At 40.6% G+C, this 23009-nt stretch overlaps 2 protein-coding genes across 3 annotated transcripts in view; one reads left to right on the forward strand and one right to left on the reverse strand.

Annotated features, from left to right (window-relative positions):
• The window catches only part of LOC137374395 (pyruvate dehydrogenase E1 component subunit alpha, somatic form, mitochondrial), a 40400-nt gene extending 24473 nt beyond the window's left edge, over positions 1-15927 (forward strand). For both annotated transcript variants that reach the window (XM_068040437.1, XM_068040438.1), the window contains exons 2-11: positions 1256-1324; positions 3223-3396; positions 4257-4383; positions 5322-5413; positions 5591-5683; positions 9235-9390; positions 11035-11106; positions 12929-12996; positions 14858-14966; positions 15420-15927. In XM_068040437.1, the coding sequence (XP_067896538.1) occupies positions 1256-1324; positions 3223-3396; positions 4257-4383; positions 5322-5413; positions 5591-5683; positions 9235-9390; positions 11035-11106; positions 12929-12996; positions 14858-14966; positions 15420-15581 (1122 nt within the window). In that variant the 3' untranslated portion in view covers positions 15582-15927. The remainder of the gene's footprint in view (positions 1-1255; positions 1325-3222; positions 3397-4256; positions 4384-5321; positions 5414-5590; positions 5684-9234; positions 9391-11034; positions 11107-12928; positions 12997-14857; positions 14967-15419) is intronic.
• Positions 15928-18586: 2659 nt separating this feature from the next.
• The window catches only part of map3k15 (mitogen-activated protein kinase kinase kinase 15), a 197411-nt gene continuing 192988 nt past the window's right edge, over positions 18587-23009 (reverse strand). Inside the window, exon 28 of the mRNA XM_068039951.1 lies at positions 18587-18650. Within this exon, the coding sequence (XP_067896052.1) occupies positions 18587-18650 (64 nt within the window). The remainder of the gene's footprint in view (positions 18651-23009) is intronic.

Below are 23009 nucleotides of genomic sequence, written 5' to 3' on the forward strand. Positions count from 1 at the left end.
TTGGCTTTGAGCTTGTATTAGAATTTAAAGCTGTGCCGTGTATCTACATACTTGGCAGATTCTTACCAGTTTGAAATTCAATCAGTTATTTGATATTGACGTTGAAGCTACAGTGTGCTGGTGTGTAGTGCTGTGGTCCTTCATGTCGCAGCATGTGCACACCAAATTGTTGAATAGGGGTATATGATTTCATGTGCGAAGCCCCCCTCAGTTTTGAGATGGTTCTTAACCATTTTACTAGGAAACCATGGTGAGCAGAAGCCAAGCATCCCCGGGTGGAGTGGGGGGCAGCGCCACCCCCAATACTTTGCCAGCAATTGTTTCAGAATGGTATTGATAGAGACTGATGAGCAGATTGCTGACCACTCTTGTCTACAGCAGATTGGGGAGAATTGTGGCCAAACACACACACAAGCTGCAGTGTCCTATATAAAAATTTCTTCCTTTTTCTTCTTGTCCCTTTTTTTCCCCACTGTTGTTCTACATGCCATCTCTAACCCTATTATTGATTGCACCCAGCTCTCAAGCCACCAGTGGAAATTGTTCAATGATGCAAAATCAAAGTCCCTTCTGAAGCAGAGATGGCAATTCCATATTTGAGGACTGTTGTTTTAGGGTTTGTTTTGGTTTTTTTTAATTGTTGAACAGTCAAGAAAATGTAATTGTGGGTCTGACTCTCAATCCAGGACTTGAGCAAATAATCTGGGCTGATACTTCAGTGCAGTACCGAGGGATTTGCTGTACGGCCAGGTTAAAACCAGGGTCTATCTGTCGGTTCTGATGGTTCATATAATACCTTTTGAAACGGAGCAGGGAATTGTCTGGACCAACATTCTTCCTCCATTCAACACCACCAGAAGCAGATTAATTGATCATCCATCTCATTGCTATTTTTAAGGTCTTCATATGTACAAGATATGTTCCTTAGTCACCCATCTAATAACAGTGACTGCACTTCAAAGTAATTCATCATATGCGTAGAACTTTGGGATGATTCTGATAAAGCGCTTTGGAGTAAATTCATTGATCCATTGCTCCCAATGGGAGTGAGAGTCCAAGATAACGCTATTACACTGTAATACACTGCAATTCCATTCACCAGTGTTCCTGCTGGGAGTGCAGCACTGCTAAATTTACCCATCTATAGATACGAGTTAATTCTGACACACGTTACCCTGTGTGCTTCAATTTGGATTTGATTTCTTTCCGGTATTTATCGCTAGGCATTTAGAATTCTGTATTTCATTTTTTTCAGCCTGCCAAAGTTCTAGCGGGATCTCGCAATTATGCAGACTTTGCATCTGAAGCATCGTTTGATATTAAGGTAATAAGTTTGTGTTCTTTTTCTCCTCAACCACGATGATCAGATATTAGTTCTGCATCAAATAAAGCCTGGAGCTTCTTCATTTGAATAAATAGGAAAATTAGGGAAAAGAAACCTAACTGAAATTTGTGATGTACAATGAACATGTAATAGCATGTCAGTGACTCAGAAGTAGTACTGTCAGGAGAAAATTGCTACTTTGTTTAAAAAATACTCCATAATTTGTAAGTGGAGTATTCCACATATACTCTTTAATTTTAACAGAATTCTTCAATATTTTACCATAAAGTAAATACTATCCCCTACATAATGTTTGCTATATGGACTAGTATTTGTATGTTCATTTTTACCTTGCAGAAGCATAGAAATGAATTTGTTGACACAACTGTCACTTCCCTCAACCAACACTGCCTCAACACATTTTGTTTGAGCATTAACTCATCAGGGGTAATGCCCCAGAAAGAACTTAGAGGTATTCATTAATTGGAACCCAAATTGGTCATTTTGTGCTTTAATTTTTTTGCATTTGTGGAGATGGTGTTATTAAACAGCAAACAGTACTGTGAGGGAAAGCTCACAGTGTCATCTCATTGATTTTTATTTAACATGAGTATTTCAACTGATTCTAATTTTATTCCTTACCTAGTGTACGGTATGAATGTTAATTTGGAATGGGTTATAAAGTATGAAGCACAGATTGAAATTATCAAATATTTCACAGGGTGTGATTTTTCCTGTGTCCGCGCCTCCATTTCAGAATAGCCTGCTTGCATTCTTCATCTAGGCTCACGTGTAATGAATGGGTGAGGTATAGGCAACCCTAATAGTTTGGAACTTTACCATACCTTGAGACACTACCATGGGGAGAGCAAGCGATGGTAGAAAATTGGGAAAGGAGAAAAATAAAATCTGGGCAGATGAGAGTGATTTGCTGCCATTTTTGATCATTTTTTTCCCATTTCTAACAAATTCACATCGGGTATCGGCCTACCTACACTCCCTTCGCCCTCCATGGCCGGAATTTTATCTTGGGTGGGAGGCCCCGCCCAGTGCCCGAAAAGTCATGGCGAGCCTGCTTCTGCCGGGCCTGGGGAGCCACGCTGTGATTTTTTGCTCCCCAGACCCTTAATTGGCCTTGGGCGGCACTTCCACCTCCTTGTGGCAGGACGTCCCGCCTAATGGAGCTGCCGGCCAATCAGCAGTGGGGGCGGTTCGGGCTTTGGGGGTTGCCCTCCCTGGGGCACAGAGTGCCCGATCAGGAGGGCTCCCCCCAGCCCGCAAGACCTGGCAGGCTTCTTGGGACCTTTGCCGTTCAGCCGCTGAGGGTGAAGCACCAGCGGTGGCGGGAGGAGGCCCTTAAGTGGCAGTTAATTGGCCAGTTCAGGGCCTTGATTGGTCTGGGTCAGGTGAGCCATTTATTGGCACTGCCATCCCGTGGGTCGGAAACAGCCCTCCATGCCTCCCACTGCATTTTATGAACTCCTGCCCCCGCCACCAGCCTGCTCATTGCGAGGCCATAAAACTCCGGCCTATCTGTTTCATGACAAACGTGCTGAAAAGGTGCATTATATAATCTAACATATTAAAAATCCAAGCGTTATTAGGCCGCTATGTAAAAAAAAAAAAAAATCCTCCCCAGTAATTCTGCTGAAACTTTGGTCTACTTGCCTAAACTTCAGAGACAGTCAACATTAAAATGACTGATTCCATCCACTACAGAATTCACATTAGTCCAATCTCTGATACTCTAATTATCCACTTTCTCTAGTGCAAGCTCATTATATGGAACATTTATTGGTTATGCGCTCATAATTAGCATTTTAAGGAAAGCATTTGTTTTCTGCTGTATTTATTGCTGTTTACTGACATTTGTCATAAATAATTGTTTTTAAATATAGAAATGTGACTTGCATCGTCTTGAAGAAGGTCCTGCAACTACGACCATCCTGACCAGAGAGGATGGGCTTAAATACTACAGGACGATGCAATTAATTCGCCGTATGGAGCTCAAGGCAGATCAACTGTACAAACAGAAGATCATTCGTGGGTTCTGCCATTTGAGTGATGGTCAAGTATGTATAAGAAAATGGACGGGAGTGGCTCCTTTTAAAGGAAACACCTCTGTTAACCAATCTATCAAACAATGAGTTTAGTCCTAATTAAAAGTGCATTCTAGGATCACAGTAATTACACATATTCACTGTGGTGGCTCATGAAAATCAACGGGGAACATTTCCATTGCTGGGTATTTGTAGAAAAAAGATTTTTATACACTTGTTTACGATTGTTTCTTCTTCACAGATATTGCTTGGACCTGCTGCGTATTTCCAGCATTTTCAGTTTTTATTTCAGATTTCCAGGATCTGCAGTATTTTGCTTTTGTATTAGAAGTTGAATGCTGTATTGTGTAGTGAATATCTTGATATTCATATGCTACATTCTCATTGTTTATATTTTTTTCCTTCTATTTTACTCTTTTCTAACTTTTATTTGTTTTCATTTTACTTTTGGCTATAATATTTTATCTTTTATTCCCTTTCTATCTATATAGCTTTTAGTACTGTTTAAACTTGTTAATTTTGGTATATCTGTTGGTCTGATGTGTTTGCTTTCAGAACACTATGCTGTAAAGGTACCAATTGAAGTTGGTCACAGTACGTTAACCTTAATGTTAAATCATACTGAGTCACATATCAAGTCTGGCATTTGTTCCCTTGAACGCTATAATTTCCAAGTGATGCATTATTGAGTTGTTCTTCTGCCTAGTTGCAACAGTACTTGAGTGCTCACAGTTGAGATTTAGTCTGGGTAACCTGCGTGAGAACAGACAGAAGTCCTTGTGATCTGTTGTGAAAGAGCAATGTTGGAGTATGACACACATTTTAATATGAATGAACTCATAAATGTAAGACTTCTGCATTTCTTATTGCAGGAAGCTTGTTGTGTTGGAATCGAAGTTGCAATCAAACCAACAGACCATCTTATAACAGCTTATCGGGCTCATGGCTACACCTACACACGTGGTGTCTCTGTCAAAGAAATTCTGGCAGAACTGACTGGTAAGCAACGTTGTGATTAACAATACAAAAATAGCATTATAAAGAAAATCGCCAGTGTTTTAAATGTATCTGCTTCTGCGTCATATTGAAACATTAATTTTTAGATAAATTGAGGTTTATTAAATTCAAATTTGGTTTTGTTCTGCCGCACCTTGTATGCCAACATGCTAGCCCCTGAGCTTCAGAGAAGTAATGAAGTGTGAAGTGCTTTGAGCTGTGGAAAGTGTGCTATAAAGCAAGTTTTTTTTTATATTACTGTCTAATGCGATAGTCCATTAAGGAAACAAAGGCCAGAATCATGCACTTGACATTGAATAGATTAATTTCTTATGTAGAAATGTGGTTAAGCATTGAAGTTGCACCAGTTAGTATCAGCTAACCCATATGAAATTGGTAGGAATTTACCTGCAGAAAGTATGTTTTCTCAGAAATATGATGCATCATTTAGAATAAAGTGCATAATACAGCAGTTCTTCACAACCTTCTAGTAAGCATTGCTGAGTAAATGTAGTGTATCTACCTGTGTCCCTTTTGTAATTTCCTCCTCCCATCCACAAAGCTTGCTGTGCCTGCTAACATGAATAAACAACACTCTACTCCTTCATCCAAGTCATTAGCCTGCATGGTGAAAAGCTGAGGCCTCAGTACCAATCCCTGGGGAATGCAAATTGTCACACTCCGGAGTCTAAGGAGGTTTATGGCGTCTAAGCTTAGAAAGCAGAACCTGGCATTACATGTTGATTATAAATTGCAAGAACATCACCACATACTATAAAATTCAAACACATTCTTCAAATTATTGTGCGTTTACATTATATAAATAATATTTTCCCGTCTCTCAGCTCTTGCAGCATCTTTTGTTTAATAAAAGGAATGCCATGAATATATGACACCTGGTTGCCTTTGCTACTCGTGAAAGTGATGTTTGCTCTCAACAGGTAGACGTAGCGGTTGTGCTAAAGGCAGAGGTGGCTCTATGCACATGTATACTGACAACTTCTATGGTGGCAATGGCATTGTTGGTGCACAGGTAAGGAAGGATTGATCTATAGGATCAAACTTGTTCGGAGAATGTTTTTAATTTAAAATACTGTGCAGATTAATTAATGACTGGAGTAAAGCTAAGACATGGCATCCAATAGGAATATAATTTTGCTAGACAGAAATGTTTTTGAAATAAAACCTAATTATAGTTGCTTTGAATTAGGTTCCTGTTGGAGCTGGGATCGCACTAGCTTGTAAGTACTTCGGGAAAGACGAGATATGTGTGACGTTGTATGGTGATGGTGCAGCTAATCAGGTAAAGCATGTTCTCCATTCAGTAAAATAGTTGTGTAAAATGATAGCGCTAGGTACTCCTTTAGAACAGCAGCACTACAAAGAGCAATGTGTCAATACATTGTGATGTACGGTAATAAAACATTGTCATCTCGATATGAGAATGTGGAGATTTTGGCTGTGATTGCCAGAGGCAAACCAAAATTGCTGAACTCAGCTTTGACAGTGTAATTTTTTTTGTTCTTTCACTGGATGCGGGTATCATAGGCTCGGCCAGCATTTATTGCCCATCCCTAATTGCCCTTGAGAAGGTGGTGGTGAGCTGCTTTCTCAAACCGCCGCAGTCCATGTGGTGTAGGTACACCCAAAGTGCTGTTAGGAAAGGAGTTCCAGGATTTTGACCCAGCGACAGTGAAGGATTGGCGATATAATTCCAAGTCAGGACAGATTCTTACCTGGTCTAGCCTACATGTGACTCCAGACCCACAGCAATGTGGTTGCCTCTTAAATGCCCTCTGAAATGGCTGAGCAAGCCACTCGGTTGTACCAAACTGCTAGAGAAAATTCTAAAAGGAATTAAACTGACAGACCACTCAGCATTGACCTAGGCACCAGAAACAACAATGGCAAACCCAGCCTTGTTGACCCTGCAAAGTTCTCCTTACTAACATCTGGAGGCTTGTGCCAAAGTTGTGAGAGTTGTCCCACAGACTAGTCAAGCATCAGCCTGACATAGTCATACTCATGGAATCATACCTTACAATGTCCCAGATGCTATCACAATTCCTCGGAATGTCCTGTCCCACCGGCACGACAGACCCACCCGAGTTGGTGGCACAGTGGTATACAGTCGGGAGGGAGTTGCCCTGGGAGTCCTCAACATTGACTCTGGACCCCATGAAATCTCATGGTATCAAGTCAAATATGGGCATGGGAACCTCCTGCTGATTATCAACTATCACCCTGTCACAGCTGATGAGTCAGTGCTTCTCCATGTTGAACACCACTTGGAAGAAGCACTGAGGATGACAAGGTCACAGAATGTACTCTGGGTGGGGGACCTCAATGTTCACCAAGATTGGCTCGGTAGCACCATTACTGACCGAGCTGGCTGAGTCCTAAAGGACATAGCTGCTAGATTGGGTCGTCATCAGCAGCAGAATTGTATTCAAACACAATCTGTAACCTCATGGCCCAGCATATCCCCGACTCAACCATTACTATCAAGCCAGGGGATCAACCCTAATCCAGGAGCAATACCAGGCATACCTAAAAATGGGTGTCAACTTGGTGAAGCTACAACACAGGACTACTTGCATGCCAAACAGCGGAAGCAGCATGCTATAGACAGAGCTAAGCAATCCCACAACTAATGGATCAGATTAAACTCTGCAGTTCAACCACCTCCAGTCATGAATGGTGTGGACAATTAAACAGCTAATGGGAGGAGGAGGCTCCACAAATATCCCCATCATGAATGATGGGAGAGCCCAGCACATCAGTGCAAAAGAGAAAGCTGAAGCATTTGCAACCATCTTCAGCCAGAAGTGCTGAGTGGATGATCCATCTCTGCCTCCTTCTGATGTCTCCAGAATCACAGATGCCAGTATTCAGCCAATTTGATTCACTCCGCGTGATATCAAGAAACAGCTGAAGGCACTGGATACTGCATAGGCTGTGGGCCCTGACAACAATAGTACTGAAGACTTGTGTTCTAGAACTAGCTGTGCCCCTAGCCCAGCTGTTCCAGTACAGCTACAACACTGGCATCTACCCTACAATGTGGAAAATTGCCCAGTCCTGTCCACAAAAAGCAGGACAAATCCAACCAGGTCAGTTACTTCCCTATCAGTCGACTCTCTATCATCAGTAAAGTGATGGAAGTTGTCATCGACAGTGCTATCAAGTGGCACTTACTTAGCAATAATCTCACTGACGCTCAGTTTAGGTTCCGCCAGAGCCACTCAGCTCCTGACCTCATTACAGCCTTGGTCCAAACATGGACAAAAGAGCTGAATTGCAGAGGTGAGGTGAAAGTGACTGCCTGTGACATCAAAGAACAAAGAACAAAGATAATTACAGCACAGGAACAGGCCCTTCGGCCCTCCAAGCCTGCGCCGATCCAGATCCTCTCTCTAAACATGTCGCCTATTTTCTAAGGTTCTGTATCTCTTTTCTTCCTGCCCATTCATGTATCTGTCTAGATACATCTTAAAAGACTCCATCGTGCCCGCATCTACCACCTCCTCTGGCAATGCGTTCCAGGTGCCCACCACCCTCTGCGTAAAGAACTTTCCACGCATCAAGGCAGCATTTGGCCACGTGTGACATCAAAGAGCCCTAGCAAAACTGGAGTCAATGGGAATCAAGGGTAAAACTCTCCACTGGTTGGAGTCATAGCTAGTCTCTGTGAGCTGATCTAAAGCCAGCAAACAGTTATGCTGCAGCTGCTTTCACTAGCTATGTTGCTCTGGCACGAGCTACTGTGAGTCATTTTGGAATGCGTCAGATGGGTTTATAAAGTCAATTGCACACCAGAACGTTCGTAAAGTTCTCCAGTTATAGAGTCATAGAGAGATACAGCGCTGAAAACAGGCCCTTCGGCCCACCAAGTCTGTGCCGACCATCAACCACCCATTTATACTAATCCTACATTAATCCCATATTCCCTACCACATCCCCCCAATTCTCCTACCACCTACCTACACTAGGGACAATTTACAATGGCCAGTTTACCTATCAACCTGCAAGTCTTTGGTTGTGGGAGGAAACCGGAGCACCCGGCAGAAACCCACGCGGTCACAGGGAGAACTTGCAAACTCCGCACAGGCAGTACCCAGAACCGAACCCAGGTCGCTGGAGCTGTGAGGCTGCAGTGCTAACCACTGCGCCGCCAAATGCTGTCTAAGCAAAGTGCAAGCCTGGAGCGTCCAATCTCTGGGTCCTGAACCTGACATACAGCCCAAGCAACTAAGTCCAATCTATGCTTGTTTTTTTTTTTGATATTATGTAAATTTTGTGAACTTGGAGGTTTGTAAAGGCTGCTGTTAATGCTGTTGCCTCAGTGTTGGATAAATCTTAAATCAGAAAACAAGATCTGTTTGTATTAGCAAATTGAGGTATATGCAAATTATTGGGATCCTTAAACTTGGTATGTGGCTTATTAGATTCTATTAGTACACATATTTACAGCCAGGCACATGAAAGCCTGGACATGTTGGGTGCGAGAGACATGCTGATGCTTGACTCACACCACAACATTGCTTTGAGATAATGACTGGTGAGGAATGGTGTGCAGAAATGCACTGGCTCATGGAATTAGTTTGTTAAATGTGAAATATTCTGTATAATGATGTGATTTGTGGCCAGGTTTTGAAGTAATGAGCTTGAAGAGCTGATGGGATGCATCCTAAATTTGTAAGGCTTCCCATTGGGTAGGATTTTCTGAGGTGTTGCACTGTTTGAGGGGCTGTGTAAGTGAAGTGAAAATGGCACTGGACGTTTTGGTCAATGTTTATTTTTTTCTTTTAATCTCTCTCTACTGCATTATTTATATTAATCTTCACCTTTTAGGGCCAGGTCTTTGAAACCTATAACATGGCCATGTTATGGAAGCTGCCCTGCATATTTATCTGTGAAAACAATGGGTATGGCATGGGTACCTCTGTGGAGAGAGCAGCAGCCAGCACAGACTACTACAGGAGAGGTGACTTCATCCCTGGTCTGAGGGTAAGACTGCGCAAGTATTGTAAATAAGGGACAATTCAATCTGCTTTGCATTGTACATGCTGTTCCTTACATACCTAGACTGGAGATGTCACCAGTTATTCCATTTGTAGCTGGTATTTTTAACACGCTATCTAATTACCCTTAAAATTACATGGGCATTCAATTGGACAAAAATAATATCCTAAGCAACAAATGTCCTCCTTTAAAAACAAAGGGATAAATTTGCAAGTGTTTTGTGATATATAAAGTATTATCTCCTATTTTTAATAGGTACAGAAAATGATATAAATTTATAATTTCATATTCTTTTGTTTTTCTTTCATTTATGCTAACTGTCTCAGCAAATGTGGGAAATTCCTTTACGAGTCATTGACCTTGTGACAAAATACTTTCTATCTGACCAATTAAATTACCTGACAATATTTTAATCACACTATTCAACAAGCTGGTCATTATTGAGCTATGACGCTTACTAAAATATTATAGAACTCACAGAATGTGATTGTGACATTTCTTCCCTTGGTACAATCAAACTGTATGAAGTACTGTTGGTGATAGGTCTAGTTTCAAAAACAATGCAGATATACATAGATAAGTCCTGTATCATAAATAATGCAGTTTTGTTTGATTGAAACATGTCAACATTTTGCAAGCATTGAGGTAAACTGTTACCCTTTTGATTGTCCCACAAGAACTTTGTTTAGACATGAGAATTGAATTACAGACCTGGGAGTGAGCACTGACTGTCATTTAGTATTAGTCGCGGGAAAGGTTGCATAGTGGTTATGTTATAGGTCTAGAAATCCATAGGCTTGGACTAATGATCCAGGGATGTACGTTCAAATCCCACAGTGGTAACCAGGGAATTTGAATTCAGTTATTAAATAAATCTGGAATAAAGAACTATTTTTATTAATGGTGGCCATGTATCTAAAGATTGTCGTAAAAACCCATCTAGTTCACTAATGTCCTTTAAGGATGGAAATCTGTTGTCCTTAATCAGTTTGGGCTACATGTAACTTCAGACCCAAAGCAATGTGGTTGACTCTTGACTACCCTCTGAAATGGTCTAACAAATCACTCAGTCATCAAGAAAGCAGCTCAGCACCTTCTCAACGGCAATGAGAGGGGTAGGTAATAAATACTGACTTACCAGTGATGCTCACGTCCTGTGAATGAATACAAGAAATTTGTGGAGATCCCAGTTACCACAGTGATCAGTTGTGATTTGGGTAACAATGGTGCAAAATATATGTTTTGTGCACATTTTATTTCTGTTTATACAATTCTTGACTGCTGCTTGTAATCAAAAGGAAGCAAGTTGGTTTATTGAAGTGTTTATTTTTTAATTGTTAGGGGCAGTGTGACACTACTGTTTCTTGGTGCACGCTGCCACAAAGCAGCAGGATGATGTCTGGTACCTACTGTCCATATAGTGTGTAACATTCCTAGAAGTGTCAGCCATATCCCACAGATTACTGTTAGATAGAAGCAGCACCTTTGCTCAGGAGGAAACAGGCTGCTGCTGTCTCCTGACAAAGGAACAACATGAGAGAACAAAGAATATGGGAGAAAAATAGAACAAAAACTTTGCAATTGCAACCATGTCATACTCGAATCCACCTTACACAATTCTGTTTACAGGTCGATGGCATGGATCTGTTGTGTGTCAGAGAAGCAACAAAGTTTGCAGCAGACTACTGCAGGTCTGGAAAGGTAACACACAAAATGGGTCATTATTGTGTTACGACCAGATGAGAAAGGTGTCTAGGGGTCTTTTACTGTTTTCACCTTGTGAAACACATTGTGTTTTGAGCTCCCCTCTTGGTGAATCCTTGTTTGCCACTTTTCAATTATAAGGCAAAGAAATGTGCATAAACAGGCTTTCTTAGGTTTGAAGAAGAAAAGTGAAATTTTATTTATTAAACTCTAATTTGGTTAACACCTACGGATACATGCCGCGCCCCATGCTAGCGTGCATACGCGATACTCACATGCAAATAGGGACAGACGAGCAGAAGAAAAATAAAATGGAGAGGTTTGAGGCAATATCAGAAGAGTTTCTTGTTTACTGTGCTTCGAGCTCACTGTAGTCCTTTTGTAAGTAGTTTTTCTTTTCGTCGGGGCCCAGCAGTTGTCTTAAACCTTGTTCACTGTAGGAAACTTTTTTCTCTTGGGTTTCATATGTCTTCAGTGGTTTCCTGAGCTGGTGAGAGCGTACAGAAGAGAAGTGTTCTCAGTTCAGGAGCAAACAGCTTTCTGAGTTTCAAACACTCTGCCAAGTTCAAAATTCAAATCAACTCCAACAGTCAGCCAGTCATGTGACTAAACTGGTCTGACCATGTCTGTTTGTGTATTTGGCCACTTTAGTAGTTAACGTGGAATGCTTCAACGCCTGGTAATCAAAAGTCCATTGTGCATTAAATTGGAGCAGGGAATAGCCCCTTTGTCCTTTGAAGTACTGAATGTTGATATGCTAATGTCTCCAGCCAAAGTCTCCAATTGTTTTTAAAGCATGTTCTTTCTTCACCAACAACAGTTTAAAATCAATGTTCATGTGGCAAAATTAATTTTCCTCATTCTTGGCAGGTGGGGGGCTTGCCTGACAATTGGAATAAGTGAGGGTCTCTATATTTTATTTAGAAATGGTTCAATTGATAGAGCAGTGAAGAACGTTTTAGTTTTTCCTAATGCGCGTAGCTCAGAACCATTTATGCAAGTAAGTCTATAAAAACTACTTCTGGATAAGAGACGTGCAAGCATTCAGGAGTATGTGATGAAGATGCCCACTGTCATCTGTATTTTTTATAACTTGCTGTAGTCTAGATAAAACAAATACATTCCTAATTAATGGCACAGATCTGCAATACATTAATTAGAGATTGAGAGCCTATGTGTCCTATGCATAGGAAGGTAGAGTGTTTATAGGTATCTGGGATAGCTACAAGGCATTCATCTCATTGAAGGATTCAAGCAGCACCATGAACCATTATTGCTGTCATTACTTGAGCTATAATAACACCTTGAATTCTCTCGTGTATCTTTTTTTTTCATATTGAACTAGAGATTTTCTAGAGGTTGTTTTATTCTTGCATTTTTGCTACTGGTTGGTTTTGATGACGAATGTCAGTAACCAGCACACTGTAGTTGATGACGTTCACCCACTAAGTTTACCTATTGATAACTCACAGTTGGCCCTAGGGAAATAAGCTGGACTGTTCTATAAGGGGATTATTTTACAACCTGAAATTAGAATTCTAAGGAAATTAAGGGCTGTGAATGTATTTAATAGGAATTTCAAAGGGAAAAATAACCCAATAATAGAGGAGGAAGTATTGGAAGTGCTAACAGCAATGAAGTAGTCAGATGGCATTTCTGTGGCTCAGGTGCTGTTTGAATCCTTCAATGTGATGGTTGCCTTGTAGTTATGCCAGGTACCTATTATGCTCTACACCTTCCCCTACGTATAGGAATGATTGTATTATACATAGCTTGTTGCTATGTTCATTGAATTCTAACACTTTCTGTTCAACTCCAGGGCCCTATCGTGATGGAGCTGCAAACCTATCGTTATCATGGACACAGTATGAGTGATCCCGGTGTCAGGTAAAGATGTGTTGGATCTGAGTGAGATATTGGAACCCATAGATTATAGTGCAAGCATCAACTTTGAATCAGATATTGGCCCAGGATAGATCCTGATACAAAAATGGATGTTCAGTGAATTAGAGATACATATGTTGAGTTTCTTATTCAAAGTCAGCACCATCCAAGTATTTCAGACATGTCATTGGTTCGTCCTTTGCTATTTTGTACCATGTGTACTGAGCCTTCTCTCTCCTGTGCCTCTGCTTGGTGGAGGAAATGGCTGATGGAATGTTAGAATGATGAACAGTCATGTGTAATGTAGAAGCTAGATTGCTGTTTCCTGCCAGAAGTGCAGAATTACAGATGTAAAAGCATGCTGTTTATAGATTTTGGGAAAATTAGAGGGATGAACTTTAATATAAGAGTGAAGCTTATAAATGGTAAGGTTTTGAAATGGAGCTGAATGACAGAAGTTGATATTTTTTCAGTCGCTCAGTCTGATTCTAATTGGTTGTACTTTAAATTGCACCAGCAGCTTCAGAATGAAGGAGATGTGTAAAGACAGTAATTTTGTAGCAGAATGTACTGTTTTATTTACTTAGTAACAGGTTGATCCCACACATTTGATGTCAAGAACAAGTCTACTTTGCATCATGATGGTGCCAGACCTCCTGAGTATTTCTAGCACTTTGTTTTTATTTCAGATTTCCAGCATCTGCAGTATTTTGTTTCTACTTTACATCAAGTTCAGTGATACTGCTGTTTATATTTGGTGCTTTTATAGTACTTGTTTTCGTAAAGAAGTATATTCTTCTGCATGGTAGAACAGTAGAGCACAGAAGGAAGCCATTCAGCCCATCGAATCTTTGCTGGATCTTTGGAAGAGCAATCCAGTTAATTCCACTCCCCTGCTGTTTCCCCATATCCTGTAATTTTTTCTCTTTCAAGTATTTATCCAATTCCCTCTTGAAAACTACAATTGAATCTGCTTCCACTGCACCATCAGGCATTTGTGGGATGTGGGTGTCGCGGGCTAGGCCAGCATTTATTTCCCATCCCTAAATGCCTGTACAATTCCAAGTCCTACTATTTATTGGTGTCTTTCAGTCATATTTTATTACTGTATTGAATTTCTACTTGGAGGCAGTGAGCCTGGAAGCAGACATTTTGTGCAATACTTCAACACGCCCTCTGTTCCTGTTCATAATACCACTGGGATAGAATGGAATGTCATGTCACAGGAAGGAAGTTCAGTAAAAAAAAAAAAATCTCTTCCCAGTCTGCCTCTGACTAGTAATTCTGAAATAAAAATATCAGCAAGGACAACTGAGAGGCCCCTATACAAATAACTCTTTTAATAACCATTAGTTTCATGGGACATGTTGTTTGGATATACCTCCCCTTAACTTCAGCCAAAGAACTATACCACTGCTCCAGTAAATTTGTTTTAATGTTGGGGTGCCATGTTTATCCCAGGCAGGGCTGGAAAATTCTAATTCAAGTTGAGAAGTTAAGCAACTTGATAAGCTCACAAATAACGTCCTGCATGTTTATCCTTCCATCTCCACTCAAGATATTTCTTCTGCTTTGTTGCTGCATCAAACCATTTTTAATCACCATTGATTAGTTTCACTTCCCCAACAGGCTACCTTATTCCTCCTCTGATATTCATTTCCTCAGATTAAAGTTCACAAAATAGCTTCTGATGAGTGAAAAAAGTAACTTAACCAAGTTTAAAGACATTCGTCATTAAAAATTAAGCAACAAATTATTTCTCTCTTCAATGGGATTTGGTAGAGTTCCAGATGTCAGTAAAGAACGTTGTTGTCTTGCAGCATGTTGTAAAGAAATGGTTTTGATTGTACTTCGATGTTTGCAGTTATCGTACCAGAGAAGAAATCCAGGAAGTGAGAAGTAAAAGTGACCCCATTACCTTGTTAAAAGACAGGATGCTGAACAACAACCTGGCCAGCATAGAAGAGCTGAAGGTACGTTCTTGCCCATGGTCTTTGGTGGTTTGAATTTGACAAATGATTGAGAGAGTTAAGACTTTGATTTTAAAATAATACATATTGTGACTGTTCATGCATCTCATGGCTGATGGAGAATGGTTGTCAAATTTGCCTACACGACTCATTGTACTTCATGTGAAAGGCACTATGTATTTAAAAGAGGTTAAGAAAAGAAAATGGGGACAAATAGTTACATTGTGAAGGTGAAAATAGTTTGATTTTCAAAACTGTGAGAAAGAGCACCTGACTTTTTTGAAACTGGATTTTAAATGAGTAAAAAGAAATTGGGTGAAGGCTGTATGAAACAAGAAGTAAAAATACTGGGTAGGTACATTTGGTCAGTCTGAAAGAAAAGATAAACCTTTTGTATGTGGCCTGAAATGGTAGCATGCCTTTTTTTTGTCAGGTAACACTTGTGTTGTTTTATAGGAAATTGATGCTGGTATTAGGCATGAGGTGGAGGAAGCAGCACAGTTTGCCACCACTGACCCTGAACCAGCCCTAGATGGTCTGGCCTACAACATTTACTGCAACGAAGCAGCATTTGATGTTCGTGGCACCAACTTGTGGATCAAGTATAAATCTGCCTAAAAGGAACAAAGCCCTTCACATCTGTTACACGACCGCCTACAACCATAATGTACATTCTCAACAGGGATCTGAACGTCGGGTTCATAAAAGATCAAACTTCAATCTAAAAAAGCTGCATATTAAAATTAGTACCTTTTTATTGTTTGAATTTTCCTTCAGTTTTATATGTATGTATGCAGTTTATAATCACAATGAATCATTTATGCCCCCAATTTGATCTTTATCGTCTTGCCCTAGTTAGGTGGCTTTTAATCGAGGGTGTTCTGTAGCTGATCAGAGCTACTGCTGTTTTGCTTGATAGCTGCAGTGTCTGACATCAGTGTAATAAAAATGTATCTCAAAACTAGTTGGCATTATGTAATGTGGTTTTTTAATAATTAGATTTAGAACTCTTATTCTCCAGCATCTAACTTATAGATGAATAAAAGATTGTTTGTATTTTGTTCACTAAGCCATATCTAAAGTTCCCTCTGTCCGGACAAGCCTAACTCTAGAATGCTTCCATCTGAACTAGTGCAACACATTACAACCAACGTGTATTTTTATAGCCTATTTTACTGCAAAATTGTGGCCTTTTTATCTAATAACTGCTGGAGGAGACCTAAATTCTAGTAGGCCAGACTGGATTTGACTCCAGTCCCAGAGGTGAGAGAGCCTCCACACTAACTTCAATAGCTGTTCTAGTTTATTGGGATTCTATAGGGTTAATATTATGATGTGCACAACTGTGTACATCAGGAATTCAGGCATGAAGGTCATTAACAATACACAGAAAATGCATTGGCGGCACACTAACATCTGTGTCTGAATTCCCAGTTTGTTGCAAGTAGTCCTTATATACTTAATGAGAAAAGGGTGCAGTTAATTTGCAGATTCTCTTTGGATTAGATGCGAGTGGCTGGTTGGGTATTTTTGATGGAGTCTCGCAAGACTTAATGATCTAGTGAGACACTTGCAATGTAAAATTTGATTTTAGGCTTAAACCTAAAAGGAAGATGCAGGGAGAGTGGGGCAGTAGGTTTAGTTTTGGGGTATCATAGCAAAGAGAAAGCACACTGACATGGTGGACCGATTGGCCTCCTTCTGTATTATAAGCTACTATGGCACAGTTTTTGGAACTGAAAGTGTTACAGTGAGTGTTACTTTGTACCCTCTACACGAACCATGGTTTGTAAAGTTAAGAGTTCAAGGTATAATAGCAAGCTTTTTTCCAGAAAAGTTGTTTAAATTCTAATTAACTAGAATTTTTTTACAAATATTAACACTAGGTTATTGAATGGATCAAATATTCTCTCTACTATGCACAAAATGGATTCTACTTCTGAATGTGAGAAACAAGAGTGATGTTGAAAATCTCATCCATTTTAGTAAACATTTGTCAACCTTCCATTGAAGGTTAGCACTTTTAATCAACCATTAGAAGAATTTTATACAAATGGGATGAAGCCAATATAAGTTTTCTAACAAACTTCCACAAGAATGTAAACATTCCTACTGAGTTGCTGTACCCACAGTAGCCTGGCCATCTCTCAGCAAAGCAATTGAACATCTGTACATTGTGCAATAGTTTTCAATCTGAGGTCCTTAGGATTTGGTAGAGTGGATAGGGAGAAATTATTTCCTCTGGTGGGGGAGTCCAGAACAAGGGGGTATAACTTTAAATTAGAGCTAGGCTGTTCAGGGGTGATGTTGGGAAGCACTTAAAAAGCAAGAGCAGTGGAAATCTGGAATACTCGTATAAAGCTGGTGAGGATAGGGTTTAATTTAAAATTTCAAACTGAGATTGATTAGTTTTTAAGTTAGGCAAGTGTACTGGAATCAAGGTGGGCAGGTGGAGTTAAGATACAGATCAACTATAATCTCACTGATGCTAGGACAGGCTCAAGGGACTGAATGACCTCCTGTTCCTATGGTGATAGCAGTAATTATTCTGTGACCACAACCAAGCAATATGTTTATTTACAATTAGAGATGCACAAAAATTCACCAAATACTAAATGCAGAATGTATCTATGTATAAAATAAAATAGTCCTTAATCAGATAATTACTCCATGAGAGTGGCGTCAGAAGAATATAAAAGATTCAGAGCACTTTTTCTGACAGGAAAATTCAGCATGATATTTCTGTAATAGCATCATAACTTATTATGCAGGCTAACAGTGACATGGAGTTGCTTTTATCTTGTCACTTACAAAATTTCAAAAACAATTAATAGACAATCTTCTTGATGTTGAATCCATCTATTTGGGAAACTCAATCATTGCCCTTTTCGGGCCCAAATGAAGTAAGGGCTCCTGCAAGCCAATTGGCAAATGTTTGTTTAAGCAAGAGAACAAATGTTTCTTGCATAAATTTAGTTAAACAGAGCATAGAGATTCCACTACACACACTGATTCAATGCCACATATCCTGACTGATTTGCATAGCTAAATTAAGTACAAATCTTAAACAAATAATAAAGCTGTTTCCTTCAGATGAAGGGTCCCTTGCTGTTTGTTGCATCCAGGAGACCGACTCTTGATTTATTGGTCAAAATACACAATCTGTTCTTTAATTAAAAATGAAATGAGAAATGTAAAAGTTATGGCATGTTAGGGTACTGCTGATCGTGGAATAGGAAGAGGAAGCTGTAACTAAATTGGCACTTAGTGATATTTTCGTACTGCTGTTGAGCTGAAGCAAGCAATAGGATTTGTTATAATGAGTCAGCTTGAAGTTTGAGGGTGTTTAGCCGCTCTTGGATCATTTGCTAATCCCAGATCCTGCAGGCATCCGCTATATGACTGTATTTCATTATGATTCTCAAGTGTTACTTAGCATATAGAATACACATTGTAGCCAAGGATTGTGATGGCTTCAGTACTACACATACATCAAACTAAATCTACCAACACACAAACTCAATACGTATATAATTACTTGCAGTATAATAGCAGCTTTGGTCATTTGTGTCATAAAAATATCACTGAAAAGACTACAGTGTAATTACTGTTTTCACTGTTCATCAATCCTTGCTGGTTTTTCTAAACTTTAATACACCATTCCAGATTCGGCAAATTGGTCCTCCTCTGAAACATGGAAAATAACAGTGTTAGGTCTCAGCAATAGGTCAATAGGAGCATTTGCTAGCTTAATAGTACAGTGTATTTGATATTTTGTACATAACATCCATAGTTGCCACTTATGTGCAGGCTATATGCATTTCTGGCCTCTTGGCACTACTCTCCTCTAGCCTCAAAAGCTTGCTGATCCTCTGATGTTATAAATTACCCACAAAATACATTGCACATTCTCCTTCTGCGCATGCAATGAAGCACAGCACAGGCACAGAAGACAGAATACCCAACACAGGGGCACATTTATCAGCCCTTGGAGCCCCTCAGATGAGAATGTTGGTAGGCATGAATGAAGCATATCAATGTCCAAACTGTCCAGTCTGTATGCCAGACCCTCCTGCTGATTGAGGGATCAAAAAGCTTCCAATTTGTCCGATGGTCAGAAGGCTATCTGTAGTATGCCAAGTGGTTAGGAAGGATCTTCTTATCCCTTGGCTGGTGACAGATGAGGATCTGAAATCACTGTGTGGTGCAGAGAAATTACGAAGTTGTTCTTTGGTGACTCAGTTTTATGACTGCACTACATTTTTGTGCAGTAGAATCTCAATTAGCATGGATTGGAGTATTGGTCTTGGAGTTGTGCAGCGCTTCTAATTTTCCAATGAGTCATTTTTATGACCAGGAAAATCCCCCACATGAGCGGAATAACTAACCCAATTGTTTTAGCATGTCGTGTTAGTAAAGGGCAGGTTGGCACTAAATGCTGCTTGTTTCCAAATGTTCTCATTTAAAAGTGTCATGGTGGTAACATCTGACATGTGGGAGTCTTTCAAACGTCAGCTGATTAGATTCCAGGACCAGCATGTTCCTGTGAGGAAGAAAGACAGGTTTAGCAAGTTTCGGGAAGCTTGGATAACACGGGATATTGTGAGCCTAGTCAAAAAGAAAAAGGAAGCATTTGTAAGGACTGGAAGGCTAGGAACAGATGAAGCACTTGAATATAAAGACAGTAGGAAGGAACTTAAGCAAGGAGTTAGGAGGGCTAAAAGGGGTCATGAAAAGTTATTGGCAAACAGGATTAAGGAAAATCCCAAGGCTTTTTATACATATATAAAGAGCAAGAGGGTAACCAGGGAAAGGGTTGGCCCACTCAAGGACAGAGATGGGAATATATGTGTGGAGCCAGAGGAAATGGGCGAGGTGCTAAATGAATACTTTGCATCAGTATTCACCAAAGAGAAAGACTTGGTGGATGATGAGCCTAGGAAAGGGAGTGCAGATAGTCTCAGTCATCTCATTATCAAAAAGGAGGAGGTGTTGGATGTCTTGCAAAGCATTAAGGTAGATAAGTCCCCAGGGCCTGATGAGATCTACCCTAGAATACTGAGGGAGGCAAGGAAAGAAATTGCTGGGGCCTTGACAGAAATTTTTGCATCCTCATTGGCTACAGGTGAGGTCCCAGAGGACTGGAGAATAGCCAATGTTGTGCCTTTGTTTAAGAAGGGTGGCAAGGATAATCCAGGAAATTATAGGCCGGTGAGCCTTACGTCAGTGGTAGGGAAACTATTAGAGAGGATTATTCGGGACAGGATTTACTCCCATTTGGAAACAAACGAACTTATTAGCGAGAGACAGCATGGTTTTGTGAAGGGGAGGTCGTGTCTTACTAATTTGATTGAGTTTTTTGAGGAAGTGACGAAGATGATTGATGAAGGAAGGGCAGTGGATGTTATCTATATGGACTTTAGTAAAGCCTTCGACAAGGTCCCGCATGGCAGACTGGTACAAAAGGTGAAGTCACATGGGATCAGAGGTGAGCTGGCAAGAAGGATACAGAACTGACTCGGTCATAGAAGACAGAGGGTAACAGTGGATGGGTGCTTTTCTGAATGGAGGGATGTGACTAGTGGTGTTCTGTAGGGATCAGTGCTGGGACTTTTGCTGTTTGTAGTACATATAAATGATTTGGAGGAAAATGTAGCTGGTCTGATTAGTAAGTTTGCGGACGACACAAAGGTTGGTGGAGTTGCGGATAATGATGAGGATTGTCAGAGGATACAGCAGGATATAGATCGGTTGGAGACTTGGGCGGAGAAATGGCAGATGGAGTTTAATCCGGACAAATGTGAGGTAATGCATTTTGGAAGGTCTAATGCAGGTGGGAAGTATACAGTAAATGGCAGAACCCTTAGGAGTATTGACAGGCAGAGAGATCTGGGCGTACAGGTCCACAGGTCACTGAAAGTGGCAACGCAGGTGGATAAGGTAGTCAAGAAGGCATTCGGCATGCTTGCCTTCATCGGTCGGGGCATAGAGTATAAAAATTGGCAAGTCATGTTGCAGCTGTACCAAACCTTAGTTAGGCCACACTTAGAATATTGCGTGCAATTCTGGTTGCCACACTACCAGAAGGACGTGGAGGCTTTGGAGAGGGTACAGAGGAGGTTTACCAAGATGTTGCCTGGTCTGGAGGGCATTAGCTATGAGGAGAGGTTGGAATAACTTGGATTGTTTTCACTGGAACGACGGAGGTGGAGGGGCGACATGATAGAGGTTTACAAAGTTATGAGCGGCATGGACAGAGTGGATAGTCAGAAGCTTTTTCCCAGGCTGGAAGAGTCAGTTACTAGGGGACATAGGCTTAAGGTGCGAGGGGTAAAGTTTAGAGGGGATGTGCGAGGCAAGTTTTCTTACACAGAGGGTGGTGAGTGCCTGGAACTTGCTGCCAGGGAAGGTGGTGGAAGCAGATACGTTGGCGACGTTTAAGAGACATCTTGACAAATATATGAATAGGAAGGGAATAGATAGATATGGGCCCCAGAAGTGCAGAAGGTGTTAGTTTAGGCAGGCATCAAGATCGGCGCAGGCTTGGAGGGCCGAATGGCCTGTTCCTGTGCTGTACTGTTCTTTGTTCTTTTCTAACGACCACTCCACCATCTCTAATTTGTCAGACTGCTGATATCCAGCCATGGATGAGCAGAAATTTCCTCCAACTAACTATTGGAAGACCAAAGCCATTGTCTCCATTCCCTAGCCACTGACTCTATCCTCCCCGCAACTGCCTGAGATTGAACCAGACTGCTTTCAACCTTGACGTTGTATTTGTCCCCGAGAAGAGCTTCAAACCACATATGCTCTCCATCACCAAGACCTCCTACTTCCACCTCCATAACATCGCTCGATTCCACCCCTGTCTCAGCTCATCTGCTGTTGAAACCCTCGTCTATGCCTTTGTTACCCCCAGACTTTGTGAGAACCAAACAAGTGGGCAGGAATTAAAAGGCACGTTTACTATACTGCAGCACTTCCACCAAGATACTGGCCTGGATTACATGGTCAGCAGCAAAACGAAGGCATTAACAGCCGACCACAAAGAAAACTGCTCACAAAGATGGAACAATCTCTGGAATGGATTTCCCCTTTCCTGACGTTGGTTTGAAGCTGGCACCAAGTCAAGCAGATTTCCAGACTTCCAGCAACAGTGATGTTAAGCAACTAATGTATTTTCAGATAGCAAACCAAGAAGTAAAAGTCAGTTAATCACTTCACTGTTAATGTAAATTTTGTAAAGAGTGAAATAAATGATTGGGACATACGCATGGGATTAAGGTAGAAGCTAAAATATAAACTGTTAAAAAAACTTTTTAAATAATTCTTTATCATAATGCAGAAATTTGACATTCCACAACTATAAAATTAGTTTTTCAGGGGCAGTGAGGCTGTTCAACAGTAATTATGAACTTAACACACTGTTAAAAACCCAGCTACACTTCATTCAACAAGATGTAAATTTTTCAAGGGTTTTTGCAGCAAGACAAAAAGCATAAAGAGTAGAAGTTCTCGTCAGTTCAGTAATTTCTACTTGATTGCAGTCTGGGAGATTTCAACAGTGCACCCTGAGGGGAAACAGAACTTCTGGAACCTCTGGATTCCATATTTAACTGCACAAGTGTAGCTGTCAGTTTCAGAGGAGTAATGATAGTGAATGCTGACAGTCTCACTGTCATTACTGTCACAAAATTCGAGCCAGTAAATTACAAGGAGGGCAAATGGAAATTGTCATCTGGCTTTTGTTCAACCTATGTTTCCTACTGCTGTAAAATCAGGACAATCGCACCAGTAATAGGAAAATTCCTCTCCCGTCCCCAACATCATCCATTTCACCACTCCAAATACCAAGCAATCCTCCATCAGCATCTATTCTTTGGCCAGGCAGCAGAGGGCAGTGTGCATGTGGAAACTTTCAGCTTCTTTAATCAGATTTTTGTTTGAACTACTCTACCTGGAAGTTCATTGCATATGTCAATCATTCTCTCTGTGGGGAAGAATTTCCTGTTTATCAATCATAAATGTTCCTGTATACTCATGTCT

This window comes from Heterodontus francisci, chromosome 10 (assembly GCF_036365525.1).
Source record: "Heterodontus francisci isolate sHetFra1 chromosome 10, sHetFra1.hap1, whole genome shotgun sequence".
Taxonomy (NCBI): Eukaryota; Metazoa; Chordata; class Chondrichthyes; order Heterodontiformes; family Heterodontidae; genus Heterodontus; species Heterodontus francisci.